This window comes from Pteropus medius, unplaced genomic scaffold (assembly GCF_902729225.1).
Source record: "Pteropus medius unplaced genomic scaffold, Ma_sr-lr_union100, whole genome shotgun sequence".
Lineage (NCBI taxonomy): Eukaryota > Metazoa > Chordata > Mammalia > Chiroptera > Pteropodidae > Pteropus > Pteropus medius.
The window spans coordinates 19,709,384-19,724,819 of record NW_024354502.1 but is presented as its reverse complement, the minus strand read 5'-3'; the positions used below and the strand labels follow the sequence as shown (position 1 = coordinate 19,724,819).

General features: G+C 35.4%; 1 protein-coding gene across 9 annotated transcripts in view; it reads right to left on the bottom strand.

Annotated features, from left to right (window-relative positions):
• Window positions 1-15,436, bottom strand: part of UBR5 (ubiquitin protein ligase E3 component n-recognin 5) — a 136,364-nt gene that overhangs the window by 10,316 nt on the left and 110,612 nt on the right. For 6 of the 9 annotated variants that reach the window (XM_039853677.1, XM_039853681.1, XM_039853679.1 and 3 more), the window contains 14 exons: window positions 15,160-15,417; window positions 14,345-14,613; window positions 13,858-14,069; window positions 11,514-11,744; window positions 10,926-10,999; window positions 9,489-9,661; window positions 9,282-9,395; window positions 8,020-8,240; window positions 6,479-6,599; window positions 6,291-6,395; window positions 3,742-3,985; window positions 2,400-2,511; window positions 1,620-1,764; window positions 545-675 (listed from right to left, as the gene is read on the bottom strand). In XM_039853677.1, the coding sequence (XP_039709611.1) occupies window positions 545-675; window positions 1,620-1,764; window positions 2,400-2,511; window positions 3,742-3,985; window positions 6,291-6,395; window positions 6,479-6,599; window positions 8,020-8,240; window positions 9,282-9,395; window positions 9,489-9,661; window positions 10,926-10,999; window positions 11,514-11,744; window positions 13,858-14,069; window positions 14,345-14,613; window positions 15,160-15,417 (2,410 nt within the window). The remainder of the gene's footprint in view (window positions 1-544; window positions 676-1,619; window positions 1,765-2,399; window positions 2,512-3,741; window positions 3,986-6,290; window positions 6,396-6,478; window positions 6,600-8,019; window positions 8,241-9,281; window positions 9,396-9,488; window positions 9,662-10,925; window positions 11,000-11,513; window positions 11,745-13,857; window positions 14,070-14,344; window positions 14,614-15,159; window positions 15,418-15,436) is intronic. The other 3 variants (XM_039853684.1, XM_039853680.1, XM_039853686.1) reach the window with 1 other exon arrangement.

Genomic DNA, 15,436 nt, shown 5'->3' with positions numbered 1-15,436 from the left:
TAGAATAGCCCCAGGATAGAAGACACAGAATAAGTATGACATATATCTTCCTAATGTTACTTTAACTTGTCACCTTAGAAAAAGAAGGGTAATTTAACTGTTCGAAGTTACAATTTTTATATTAAAACAAATATATTACACAATGGAAAGCAAAAACATGCATGGATTAAGATACATCAGGAGGTCTAAAACAAATTTCATGCTTATGGCAAGAACTCAGGGACTATATCCCAATTCACTGACATATTTGGTTTCTGCCATGAGGGATATCTTGGTGGAGAATTTGAGATGTACTTCTTATAAGTAATTTCTAAATATCAGATACATAAAAGATCTTTAGAACCTAAGGGACTGTTAAAATTCTACCTTTCTAATACGTGTGAAACTCAGCTGTCTCACTCATGGATTTTAAGCCATCTCTTTAAAAACCATTTGAAGTCTTATGCTGTTTTATAGCATACATTCTAAGATACAGTGGCACCCACATCCTAATAATAAAGCAGCTGCTGTTTAAACTCAAATGCCTTTCCAGTGCACGCATTACCGTCCATGTGCGATAATGAGTTCCATGGCTTCATCCACTCTTGCTCTCAGAGAATCTTCACTTGCTAGAAGGAGAAGCAACTGAGCTGGAGATAATTCCAACAACATGCCAGTGATTTTACTTGCAAATGCCTGTAAATGATGAATAAATGTTACTTGCCCCTACTTGAAACCTCTTGTCTAAATCAGCAATTTTTATGCTCCCCCCCCCAAAAAAAAACAAAGAAGTGTTAGAAACTTCGGTAACAATTCAAAAATTTCTGAACCAGTAGAGTATTTTATTAAACTAGAAGCTTAATTATGGAGAATTTTAGTAGGGAATCAAAAGTCCATGCACTAGCATAGTCTTGTTAAAGCTAGTTTAATAGCACTGCTCTATAATAACCTTTTTGTAAGGTTTTCAATGTTCATGAGTAAACGTATAAATACTCAATTTCCACGTTTTTATGTTTTATCAGAGAGCCAGAAACATTTCTTTCATTTAGAGTGGAAAAAAGAGAAAGGGAGGGAAAAAGTGAAGGGGGGAAAAGAGAGAAAAAGATGCCTATATTTAAGGCTAAAGATTTACTTTGAGAAATATAATTGGGTTTCTGTTTTATTCTTTTGCTATAACATGTGCATAGAGTTATATATAAAGACAGAAAACACTAGTTTGTTCCATATTACATGAAAGAAAACTCTGACAGAACATTCAAAATAAAAATTTTCTTGCAATATTTATCAGCACTGAAGTACAGTATTTGCAGTGTGTTCTAGCTACAGGTTGATAACAGATAAAAAGTCTGCTTTAAAATTTAACAATAACATGTACAAATAGGAGTACAAATAAATACAATGCACAGATAATTCTTTATGTACACGAGGAGCCTATTGGGTAGAATGCTAACCAAGCATAGGTAGGAAAATCAAATAAATATCAAGCTATATTCACAGTTACCCTCCTAAGCTTCCTTCTTACTACAGTTCTCAACCACATGGCTTGCAAATAACTGCAATTTTTTTAAAATACCCACTTTAATTCAAAAACAAAAATGGCACATAGCCAGTTAAGTAGCAGCTAAGTGCACTGTACATACTGGTTGCATTGCTTGTACACGGGGATAAAGTCTCTCCCCAAGCGCTTGACGATGTGCTGGCAGAGGATCAGGATCATCACTAGGATTCCCTTCAGAGGCTGGTCTGAAGGGCCTAGTGTCAATAGAAAGCTGTCTTCTAAAGTCTCTGAAAGAAGAACGAATCCATTATGACTTCATTTCCTGTCTGCAAAATGAAAATATCAGCACAACTAGTAAAGAAGTCAGAAAACTGGAGCGCAGAGGTTGCTCCTGTTGTGGCACCAGGGTAGAAGAATGCCTTAACAGACGACAGCAATGAAAGATTACCTAGATTTTGTCACCTGAAAATCTATAAATTCACAATGCATAGTTCAATTTGATTCTAAATGAGAGGACTTTAAAGTACCAGAAATCAAGAGCCCACTTATAATTCCTGGAAATTTTAGTCAAAAGTTAAATGCCAACCATCTTAACGAGAAAAATTAAAAGGTTTACATAACATAATTGCCACAATTATAAAACAAATTTAAGAATGATATAAAGTTAACAAAAATTTCAAAAACTTAGGAACTTGAGTGGGATAAATAAAAGACAATATAACTGCAACCGCCCCTTGGTTTTTAAAGTGGAATATTTTAACAACAGATGGTTAAACTATTTCGGTTACTATGTATTTATATCCAAATACCGAAACATTCATTTTCTAATAAATAGTCCATAGTTGAGAGTATTTTCTTTACAGGCATCTGTCAAATTCATCCGAAAAGGTGGAATTCAACAAAAGAAAGAAAATTATCTCACCTATCCCGATCTCTCCGAGAACCTGCTCGCAAGCCACTGCTCCTCCTCATTTCCCTTTCTCTCTCCCTTTCCCGATCCCGCTCTCCTCTGTTCCTTAATCTCTGCATTAAACCTGGAAGAAAATAGGAAATATAGTTTGTTTAGATGAATGTAAATGCAACTACTTTAAAGTCAATGTGAAGACATTACCAAACATTATAACAGCTGAAGATCATCTTTCTTACTATCTATCTTTTTCTCACTCTCTCTATAGTTTTGCAGGTTAGAGGCCAATTGTGCAGAATGTACCTAGCATGTAACAGATGTTCACTCAGTATCTGTTTATAGGCCACCCAGAACATTAGCTATTACTATTTTTAAAACCTTAAACACAAGCCAGAGTATGGTTTCCTAAAGAATATGCAGAAATGTTATGACTCCCTAGGATTCCTCATTCACATTTGCCAATTCCTTATTTATAGGACTGTATAAAGTCAAAAGGTGAAACTAATACACTCCCCCTCCCACTCACCTCCCCGTCTTTTCATCCTCAATCCTTTCTAAGCTAATTCAGCCTCTACGGTGGTAATTTACAGAACCCAAATAAAATATATCTACAGCCTAAGTAGCAGACAGGATTTTCTTAGTAACTTCCTCTCCATCAATAGCTATCCCTCCCTCTACAAGGCTGACACTATTCTGCTCCTACTTTACATGAATCACAAATTATCACCTACTTAAGGGTTTTGTAATTTTCGCAGATTTTTTAATTTGCTAACTATAATCTTGAAAATGAGGCAAGAGTCCTAATCCCAAAGTGCTGGTCCTGGAGGAGGTAAAGAGCATGCACCAGGAAGTTAACAGAAATCTTACTACCGAAACAGTCAGGCTAAAGTAAACAGTGAAGTTAGAGACGTAGCCAATTTACATCTGGTTGCAAGCTCCGTATCTCATTAGGAACCAGCAACTCTACAAATCATACTTTGAATAGCACTGCTCTAGAGAACAGTATTTTCTTCTCAAGTATCTATACCGATTAAATACAGGGGTGGGGGAAATACTGCAATCTGCTTGTTGAACTTTTGTATTATTAGCTTACAACTTCTCACTCTCAAACCTATAACAATTGACATGAGAAACTCACTAGTACAATCACAAACACTAATGAAAAGAAACGTAGCAGTAAGAGTAAACTGCTAAATTATCGATTAAACAAGATTAAATCATTCATCTAAAATTTACATAAAAAATGTAAATGCACACTAAAGTTCTCCCACTATAAATACATATAACCATGATTATTATTGTTTCTGTCAAACAAGGAAAGAATCTGTATGATGCTTGTTATCTGTAGAGTACTTACTTGTGTGAGTGCCTTTGTTAGCATTTTGAATACAATCTAGATTTGGCAATTTTTCATTTGACAAAAACGCTTGTGCAATGGCTGTATAAAAACTTCGTGCTACACCACTGCCCTCTCCTGGCTCATCCTTAAATGTGACTTTTACTCTGTGTACAGCCATTGGTGTAGTAGCACATCTTCGACCAAAGTGATTGTTAAGCTGCCTCATAGTCTGCTGAATAAGAAGATCTCGATCCCGATCAACCTATTAAATCAAAAAGTAGTAAATTCAGTGCTGGAAACCACCTTAAAATTTTTCTGTGTAAAACTGGAAAATCTAATTTTAGCTTTTCCTTGACAATTTAAATGACTACAAAGCAGAAGCTTTACATTCCAAATAAACAACATTCTAAAGCACATAAGAATGTCTTGTATTATATCAGGATAATGGAATTTAACTCAATTCTAACACTTTCTTAAAAGGTCTACTAGAAAACAGCAATTCATTTAATTTTGGAATACACCAGAATAAATTCAGGTAGACCAGAAGTATAAAAAAAATTTTTTTAAATAGCAAAGCAAATACTAGAAGAAAATATGGGCATTCTTTGGGTGATAGAATACCACAAGCGAAGTAAGGAAAAATAACAAACTGGGAAAAATATCTGCACCTTCTATTACAAAGATACATATTCATGAGTAATATGCATATCATCTAAAGATAAAGTGCTTCTAAAAAACTGAAGAAAACAACAGAAAAAATGGGCAAGAGAAATCAACAAAGAGTTCACAGAAAAAAGTGTCTTTAAATATATGAAACAATGTTTAATTTCCTCATAATAAGAGAAATGCAAATTAAAACTACACTGAAATGTCATTTCTTATCAGATTGACAAAAATCTAAAAATTTGATAATCGCTGGCAAGACTGTGAGGAATCAGGCATTCTTGTATTGATGTTAAAAGTGTAAAAATATGGAACCATTATGCAGAGGTGCTTGCCATCATTTGGTAAAATTATACATGTACACACCCTTTGACTCATGTCTAGGTTCCCTGTCTAGGAATCTGTCTCAAAGACACACTAACCCAAAAGAGAAACATACATGAGGCTATTCATCACACCACTATTTGTAAAAGCAAAAGACTGAAAACAAACTCAAATGTCTATCAATAGGAGACTGGCTGAAAAAAACTGATATAACCATAAAATGCAGTATACTAAGACTAAACAGCTATAAAAGGAATGCAGAATATCTCTAAATACAGCTATGGCTTTATCCTGAGATACACTCTTAACTGGGAAAAGCACGATGGAATAAATGTATAGCATGCATTTATTATGGGAGAGAGAGATTGGTAATGAATACACATGCATACCATTAAAAAATTATATTTTTTAAAAGAGGGGAAGGAAATAAACACTAATAAAAAATTTGGGTGAGGGACACGGTAAGAGAGATAGGATTAGAAACTAGATTTCTCAGAATACATACATCTTTTCTGTAGAGCTGACCTTGCAACATTGTAGATATTTTACATTAATTATGAAACAAAAGAAGGGGCAGAGGGGGGGTGAGGCAATCTAAAAACTAAAAGCAAAATGGAAAAAAAAGACCCTAATTATACATAGGAGATGGTAGCAAAAAGAATGAGGAATTCTTTAAAGTGATTTTAAAACAAAGTAATTTAACTGTACATCTCCAACTGGATGTTCTAAGGACAAAAGACTCAAATAAATCTTAAGCTATTTTTTCCCTTCTCAAATGGCTGTTAATTAAGCCATTTTCAATCGTCATTTTGTTGGTGGTAGTACTGACATTGTGATTCTAAGACTGCTGTGTGTATGCTGTGAGATAAAAGTAAATGAGTGATTTCTCATCAGTGTTGTTGGCAAGTCGGATATTTAATTCGGAAGAAAGGAAGAGAAAGACTAAGAGGTGAAAATAAACAAAACAACCTTGTGGTCCTTAATCTTGAATTTGAACTGGGAGTACCAGTATGAACTCATGATGTAATTTTTTAAAAAAAGCATTTCCTAGCTCTATCCAGTGGTCAGAGAGCAACCCTAGAGCCCAGATTATAATCTCAAAATAGAATTTCCTAATAAAAGGAATAGGGCTTCTTGAAGAAATGGCTGATTGAAGGTCTATGACAGAAAATACGCAGATGAGAAATATCAAAAAGTAAGGAAGTTATCAAAGATTATTGAAGTCACGTAAAAAGGACTCAGGAACCAAAAGGACCTAGGACTCCCACCGGCCAAAGAAAAGACAATTTGCGTATCAATTGAAATAATATCCTCAGTGGAATGAAGAACATCAAAAACATTTAAATCCATGTGTTCATACTGATACTTAAAAGAAACAAACTAAAACAAAAAACTCACTGATCATCCTTAGAAGATACGTAGAAGCCAAGTGCCAGAGATAGCCACTATAAATTTGATGATTACCATTTATTTTCTTTAATTTTGAATCACACATGTACCTTAAGAAAAGTTGTTAATTTTTGTCTTTAAACTTTGTATGAATGGCATGCTATATGTATAGTATAAGAAAATCTAAATACCTTTACCTCTAGTGATAAATCTCTTGACTGCTGATTTCTCAGTTTTTCCATTTCTCTACGGAATTTTGATTCTTTTACCTCAAAACCACCCAATTCGGTTAGGATCTTAAAAAAAAGTGTATGACAGAATTATTCTCTGAAATATGTACACAGGCAAAACAGAATTTTAAAGTGCTGAAAATACATACTGATCCAGGTTCTGCTCCGACATCTTCCATGAACACTCTGCCGAACAGTTCTAATGAAAGGCGCCAACGTCCTAGCAGCATGTCATGGGAAATAACCATTCCCATGAAGCTACACTGTGGCCTGTAAAAAGTTTAAGGAGGGCAGGGGAAAGTAATTTAGCCAGCTCTAAAAATTCCTCGACTTTTGGTCACTGACAGTAATTTACTTGGTCTCTTAGTAATTCTGAGGTTTTAAGCACTTCAAACCACATCTTCTCTGATGGAGAACATTCTCTAACTACTGATTCCTCACAAAACTTCTCATTTTTATTCCATTTTCCCTCTGACCTTTATGTAAGGATATATCCCCAGGCTGCTTCCTATCTTCATCTTTCATTTTACTTCCTCTCCTTCAAGTACAAGGTCCATCTCCATGTAAGTGATTCCCAGACCCCTCTCTAGTACATACTTTCACAATGGACCAGAATTTCCACTGTTAAATATATCCACTTCAATGATACTCAACTGATTCAACATGGTAAACCTGACCTGTTCGCTACAACCACATTACCTCCTGACTTCTTTCAGCAGTAACATCTACTTCCCTATGGCACCAACTTGAAACAAAGTCTAATTTTTCTTCCCCATTTCTTGAGATTGATCAAGTCCTTTATGAGCTTCTTTCTCTTCTTTTTCATGATTTCCTTTCCATCCCCAAAGACAATATTCTACTTCAGCCCCTTTTTTACCACTGGCCAGAACTAATAACAGCTTTCTAACTTTTCTCCCTACCTCTAATTCTTCTATCAGACTATCTGCTTCTACACATTCCAACCATCTCAGTTCAAGCATATTGTCTCTAAGAAATTTGGGCCACCCAATCCACAATTATTTCTTGCTATTTATGGTTGTTAGACCATGTATATAAAGTGTATACAGTTTCCTAAACTAGCTTAATTCCCTCTAAGCAAAAAAAAATTATTAGACATCACATAACCAGAAAACATAGAGCATAAAGCAGATACTTTATAATCATTTGGTGATTAGCCATACTGAGCCACAGTATATATGCTGGCAAATTTTTACTGGGAAAGTAAAGAACTATCACCTCTTGCAAGAGAATTATCACCTGCGGACCTGGCAAAGGAGCCCAAGCAAATGTGAGAGCCAAAAATCTAGAAACCTCTTTCCAGTTATTCACATGCTCCCTTTAGCTGAGCTGCTGGTAACAAGTCCATAACCGGCAATTTGACATGAATATATACTTTTAGCACTAAACATTAAAAACATAGTCTTTAGAATCTCAATAAACTGAGGCGAAAATCAGAATGCCAATCAATGACAAAATAGTCACAAAAATACAAAATCCAGAAAATTCAAATTCAGTATTTAAATATCTGGTCATAACCTAGGAAACACAGAAATAATACAATAAATTTAATCCTTTTATGTATAAATGAAATAAACAGAAAATTCTAAAATTCCTAATTAAAAATTCTTATGAGAATTACATAAAGGTCATAAAGTATGCAACAGAAAAACTATCTTCACTTAGCAAATACCTGAAAGACGTAAGAGGTGGCCCTTCACTTTCAGTCAGTCCTATTTCTGCTAGTAAACTGCTTTTCAGTTGTGCAGCAAGATCATGAGCAGATGGCCCTGGTTTTGAACACTCGGCTTCTTCAGGCACCATGTTCTGTTCTTCCCCTTCCTTTTTTTGCCGATTTTGCATGTTCATTACATTTTTCAAATTGGCAGCATAAGACATTTTAGTTGGAAGAACCTATAAATTTTTACATTTAAAAGTTACACATTAAAATAAAAATGACTAGATTTCCTTTTTGACTTACCAATACTCCACAGAAATCTCACAGAAGTGAGGTTATTCCTTTCTGGCATTTCAACTACAAAGATGCAGCCTGTTTCTTATGATTCCCCTCAATGACCACCAAATTCCAGCACATTTACCACAGCAGCCTCTGAGAACTTTTAAAAAAATCTTTATAATAACTGTGGTTACTTAAGTCTCTTATGCATTTTCAATCTTTTCAGTATTGTATTCTCCTTTATCATTTAGATAATAAAAAATTCTATCCAACTAAATTTCTTTCATGCCTGCTCTTAAGCACGTTACTTTTTCATCAGAGAAACAATATGGTATAAATTTTAGCCTCACATCAGATTTTTATTGAAAAACTAGACCTTCTACTTAACTAGCTGTATAACAATAAAACATTCCCACATGAAATTTACGTAATTTCTCCAAGCCTCAATTTCTTACCCAAAACCAAGATAACATTCTTTACCCAATAGTTATAAAGATTAACTGAGACAGTGCCCAGAATATAGAATGTTACCATTATTACTTTATTTTTTCATATTCTAGATTGAAAGTTTCAAGCTAATATTACATATGCTCATATATAAAAAATACCTATACATATAACTTAAAATTTTCAGCATTATAATAATCAACTCTGTGAAAGGGGCAGATATGCTCATTTATAAAATATGTCTTTGTATATATATTTATATGTATTTATATAATTTTAAATTTTCAGCAGCATTACAACAATCAACTCTGTGAAAGGGGCAGAGCACATAATGAAACTGCCATTTTATAGATGAAGTAACCTGATGTATAAGTTAGTCTCAAAGCAAGCTAATTAACAGGTAGAATTCTTTTTATTGTCATAAAACAGGAATTTCTGATGCTTCAATTATTTGGGGATATAGAATATTCTGAATTAATAAATTTCCCAAAACCCTGATGCTGGGACAGTGCTCATTCACAAATACATTGCAGATATTTTTACTATCTTACCTCAAGGCAGTTTCTGTCCACTGTAACCTCCATTAAGCACTTCCCACTACTAGCAGATGAAGAATAAAGACCCTGACTTGGACGGCCAAAAAGGTCCTCCTTCCTAGCGTTTGGCTGGAATTTTAACAGAAATATTCTGGTTATATTGAACACTTACGAAAATAATAAAGCCAATTAAAAAGAATCTTTAAGACCAGTTTATTTAACCTGCAACAGATGTGGTTGATCAGCCAAGGGGATGGCTTCAGCCAGAGGCACTTCAAATGGATTTGGGGGTATACACCCAAGGAATGTCATGGAATCTGAACGCCGGAAAAATGGATGGTTTTGGCCAGTTTCTGCAGGAAGAGTGTCATCATCCTTATCATTCAAAGTAGCACCTAAACATCAAAAGATAAAATGTGTGGGTTTTAGAAAAATTAATTATTAAGGAAGGATAAAAGAACCTTAATCTGCTCAATCCAAAATTCTTATTATCTCTATAAATATTAATGCCACTCAAAAACAAGTTAATAATCCAAAATTTTGACATTTTTAAGTGATAGTTTAAAATATTAGCAGTTTAAAAGGGTTACAGTGGCCTGAAACTAATATAAAATAATGTCAAAAAAAAAAAAGGGGGGAGGTTACAATGGTAAATTTCATGTTATGTGTATTTTAAATAACAATAAAAACTTGCCAAAAAATTTTTAGCGGTAATAAATGTTCTTCCATTGTGTATTAGATGGAATGTCCTCCTCTTTATCTCTCTAGAGGTTCAGACCTGAATACAGCTAGATTCCTGAGCATATTCAGGACCCGGCTCACACATGGCTCCCCAAAGAGGAGATGGTAAGGAGCTGAAATCTGAGTATTTGCTTACTTGTAAGTTCTGCTTCCTTTAGAAGATAAACGAAGAATTCTCTAGGCACTCATGCATCCCAATAGGAAGTCAGCACACCAACTCCCCCTACTGAAATTAAACTTTGAGCCATGCATACAATGTGCTGCGGAAATAGCAGTGAGCGACAACTGAGGTCTCAGAAACTAGCTAGTTAGGTAAGTTGTCTTCCCTTGGACTGAATAAAAGTACTGGCTGATAATTAAGAGGCAAGTGGACTACCTGATTCGCCTCCCTTTAAAAAATTTTTAATTCCACTTGAAATAATAGCTGAAAACTAAAAATAGACTGCAGAAAACTACAAACAGACTCCAAAATTTCATGAGTTTCAAATATTGTCTTTTTATTGCATTGTTAAAAAATTTAGATATTTAGGAGTTATAATTGGTTATCTCTCATTTTCTTGACTAAATTTATTTTGCATCAACATTCATAAAGGTTCTGCTAGGACTTTAATGTAGTGCCTACATACTTAAAAGTGAAGGTAAACAAAACTAAAAGAAATGCAAAGGAGTGATACAAAGGTAACATTTTTAAAAAGTGACTGTTGAAAAGTTTGTAACATTTCTTCAATCATCCTTATTATGAAGCAACTTATGCGAGGATATATAAAGAAAAATGGACAGAAAAGGCAAGAAATGGGACATAGAGAAGAAAAGAGAAATTCCCACCCAGACAGAAAATAATGAAGTTAAAAAGCTTGAAGGGGAACTACTGAGGCAGCCATTTCTTGAAGTAGATTAGCAGATTTTCTGTACACTAACTTTGATTGGTGTCATCATCATTTTCATGTTCTGAATCTTCATTATCAATACCCAGTTCCAAGAGTTCTCGTGTCCTTTAAAAAGACAAATGAGTCATTTTACATGAAATATTTGTGCAATATGAACAGGAGCAAAGATGATTGGAACTATGTAAGCAAAAGACACTGCAAAGGTCTGTTACTTAACAACTTCAAACACTATGATAAAGTTTCAGACTCTGGGAATGGTAGACTAACCAGCCAAATGTACTACAAATATAAAATAGGCCCAAACAGAAGCATAAAGCTAATCACACCAAGAAACAGTGATGATACGAACTGTAATAGAAAACATGATAAACGACCAGGCCAAACTATCTCAAGCAAAAAGCTCAACCTGGATTCTTAAGTTTCCTGTTTTAAGTGAAGAGAGTATCTACGGTGAAAGGTTGGATAGGTTCAAGCTCACTTTCCCCCATAAAATTTCCTGTACTATTTCTCTTTTGCAATGTTGTTCTCCTTACTCAAAATATCAGACAATGTACTAATGAAGACCACACTGTGAGCAAGTAAGTATTTCTTAAACCAACCTCATGGCAAGTATGGATACCTTTTGCGTTCCAGTTGAGGTGTATCCAATGTTGTCTGCTGATTCATTGCTTTAATCCAATATATAAGGGCTTGAAAAACATATGCCACATGCTTCAATGAACAAACATCCAAAACTGGAAGAACATCAGAATGCTCATCATTATGAGACCGCATTAGAGACAGAGCATAATTGAGGAAGTCCCCTCGAGCAGACATCATTCCTTGGCGGGCGCTAAGCAATGTGGCACGTCTATAGGAATAAAAAGAAATGAAAGTGTTTACAAAAAGAACATAAATGTGAAGTTTGCCACTATCATATATATGCAAAATTCGGAACCGAAACTACCCATAAATAAAAACTCTATTAAGCCTGTGGCTCTACTTTAGAAACGTAACCATTGTGATTTGATTTACAATCCTACACTTTTGTACACAAAAGGAATTCCAGTCTCCTGTGGAATGGCAGAAGGAACACCTTCCCTAAAGACAATGGTTCTCAAACTTCAGCATCCATCAAAATCACTCAGAGGGCTTGTTAACAGACAGTTGGCCCCACCCCCATAGTTTCAGTAGGTCTGGGATAGGGCCCCAAAACTTTCATTTCTAACAAGTAATACTTTCATTTCTAACAAGTAACGGGTAATACTAATGCTGCTGTCCTGGGGACCACGCTTTTGAGAACCAGTGCCTAAAATGACACCAAAAGAAAACAGAAATAGCACTAGACTTTATCAAAATTAAAACTTTTTGTCCTTCAAAGGACACCACCAAGAAAGTGAAATGACAACACACAGAATGAGACATGATTTCTGCAAATTATATATCTGATAAGGAACTTGTATCTAGAATGTATAAAGAACTCATACAACTCAGTAATAAAAAGGCAAGCCAATTTTAAAAAGGGCAAAGGATCTAAATAGACATTTTTCCAAAGAAGATATACAAATGGCCAATCAACACATGAGATGATGCTCAACATCACTAGCTACTAGGAAAATGCAAATCAATGATATACCACTTCACACCCACCAGGATGGTTATAACCAAAAAGACAAGTGCTGTGAAAAATGTGGAGAAATTATTTTGTGATGGTTGTAAACAGCACTGAATATACTCAAAACTATGGAACGTATACTTTAAATGGATGAATTGTATGGTATATGAATTATATCTCAACAAAGCTGTTATATTAGAGTGAGAGTGAGAGCAAAGGTGAAAGGGAGAAGCCTGTCACCAAGGAAGATCTATTTTGAGAACTCTGTCTTCAAGAGTTCTTTGAGAACTTGTAGACTAGCCTAATGAAGACAAGCTTATGCCTGTTTGTGGAGCAGAAGGAAAGCCCAGGCTTCCAAAACCTTTACCTTTGGTCCAGATCTCTCTGCTAAGCATTCAATTTTGCATACTAGCCATTTTCATCAAGTTCTCTCCCAGTTCTTGACAAGTTCAAAAGCAAGTATATCCATTTCAAACTCCTCTAGATTTTTCTCTTTATTTTCTTATTAGTTATTCATAATCAAAGTCAAAATATAAATTCTGCCTCCTTTTGTTCTGTCCTTCAACAAGGCCCTAAATTGTTTATATAATTTCAAAGCTCCTCTCTCCTCCTTCCTGACTTTTACTGTCCTGCTTTAGTAACTATTACTTACTTCTCTTGTAGACTCCAACCAGTCTTGTTACATTTGCTAAGCCGTCTCCTAGACCCTGTCTTTCCCCGCCTCTTTATAATTCATCCAAAGAAGAAAGGTTGTTTAGCCCGAGCCGAAGCTAGAACCAAATCCTAGGACTCTTGACTTTAGATACAGGCACTTCCACTATATGACACTGCCACTGCTCTAGTGATCAATGTTTGGGCTCATTCCTAGTCCTGAAAAGGTTACTTTATAATTAAATAGAAGGAATACAATGAATCCACAAAGAAATATTCTTTAATTATGATTCAGCAGGCTGGGGAAGATAGAAAATGAAAACCGAGAAACCAAAGAGCAGCTCTGACACAGACTCCCCCCCTTACCAAGTACAAAGTACATCATATTTATATAATCATGGTCAAAATAAGTCTTTCCTTGAATATATGCCTTTCAAGGGAGAGGGAGGAAGGCCTTGGGGATAAGAAGAGAAGGATGGAGACTAACTACTTCAAAAATAAAAAATATTTAGTATCAGATTCCTACAATACAAATGAATTTTTTAAAACATAGCTTGTATTATAACTCATTTGTTTTGCTTCATCTACACAATTTAAAAATAAGTAATGCAAGGCACTTCCTCCTTCATGACACAGTGAAGTCTTATGTAAAAAAGTTCTAACTTTCTACAATATAAGTTCTGTCTCAACATACAAGTGTAAATGAAGACTTTCATACCGTCTGCCTTCAAGGGTTCGTAAACTAGCCTCTTCTCGTGCAGTCATCCTTTCTCTTCGTGCTGAATTCTGAGAAGCGTGAAGAGGATGATTTGGATGTCCCGGGTCACCAGCAGATGCTAATGCAGAACCATAACGTAATTGAGCTTCAGTAGAATCCATAATACTGACCATCCAGTTCCAAGTGGGAATAAGCTTTTCTTCTACATAGTTCTATGAAGACCAAACTAAAATAGTTAAAACTGTGAAAACCAAACTAAAATAGTTAAAACTACCCAAATAAAATTAAATTCTATATATAGCACGTCCTCAAATAACATCATTTTGCTGAAGAGATGCTGTAGGAGCTTAACTCTTGTCTATATTAATTAGGTGAAGACTTACTGTAGTAGTATTATGTACACAATTAATATTGGTAACATTAATTCCCATTATAATTGCCAGCCAAAAAATATATTTGAATGAGTAACTTTTCACTGGTTTCATACCTGTAAGTTTACTGCATCTTGGTAAGTCAATTTCACAGCTGCTGGAATCTGCGAGTATACTAGGTGATTATACTTAGGAATAAGGCCCATCAAGTCTGAGATTTGTCTGATGACAATGCTGTAGGCCCTGGCTAAACTGCTTGCAGATGTTAAGTAGCTGCTGGCATTGCTAGCTTCCAACGCAGCTGCTGCAGCTGCAGCACTCGTGCTGATGGTACCACTCCGGCGTAAGTTTGAAGGGTCGATATAAATCAAACCCGCTGAACTTGCTACAAGGAAAAAAGGACAAACACAATAAGCTCATGTCAGTTGCTAACTGAGTTTTTCTAGCACTGTATATATTTAAGTAAGCCAAAAGATCAATTGCATTAGCAAATATGCTAACTGAGCAAAAAACTTCTTAAGCCACACTAATTTAGGGAAGGGGATGATGATGGGAACAAGAACTGCTATCATGTCCACAGCCAGAGGCACTTTTGCTATTGTCCCTGCAAAGGGGGGATATTTGACAATGTCTGCAAATATTTTTGGTTGTCACACCGGGGTGGGGGGGTGCTGCTGGCATCTAGAAGGCAGAGGTCATGAAGATGCAATGCACAAATAAAGAATGATTTAGCCCAAAGTAGCAATGGTATGCAGATTGAGATATCCTGCTATAAGCATATGTAAATAATTTTTGTATTTGAACTCAGCAAAAACATAAAGAACTATTATGAAACTATTTAATTTGTTCTCTAGAAGAAAATGTATAACTTAAAAAAAAAAAACAACCCTATTTGATAAGCATTCGTAAGAATACCAAGTTTCAGACTTGCCTGCTGGCGTGGATGTGCTGGAAGGGGCTGTGCTGGCTGCCCGCTGATGCTGGGTGTTGCGCACAGCCCACTGCATGGAACGGGGAGCTTGGGCAGCACCATTGGCATGGGAGCTATTCGTGGTTCTCTCTAAAGGCTCATCGAGCATAAAGGTCTCCTGTTCTATGTCGTCACTCTGACTACTGCTGCTATCAGAATCACTTGAATCATTTGATTGCGAATCATCTTCAGAAAAGAAGGCAGGAACACTGCTTGCACCTAAATTTTTTGTTTTTAA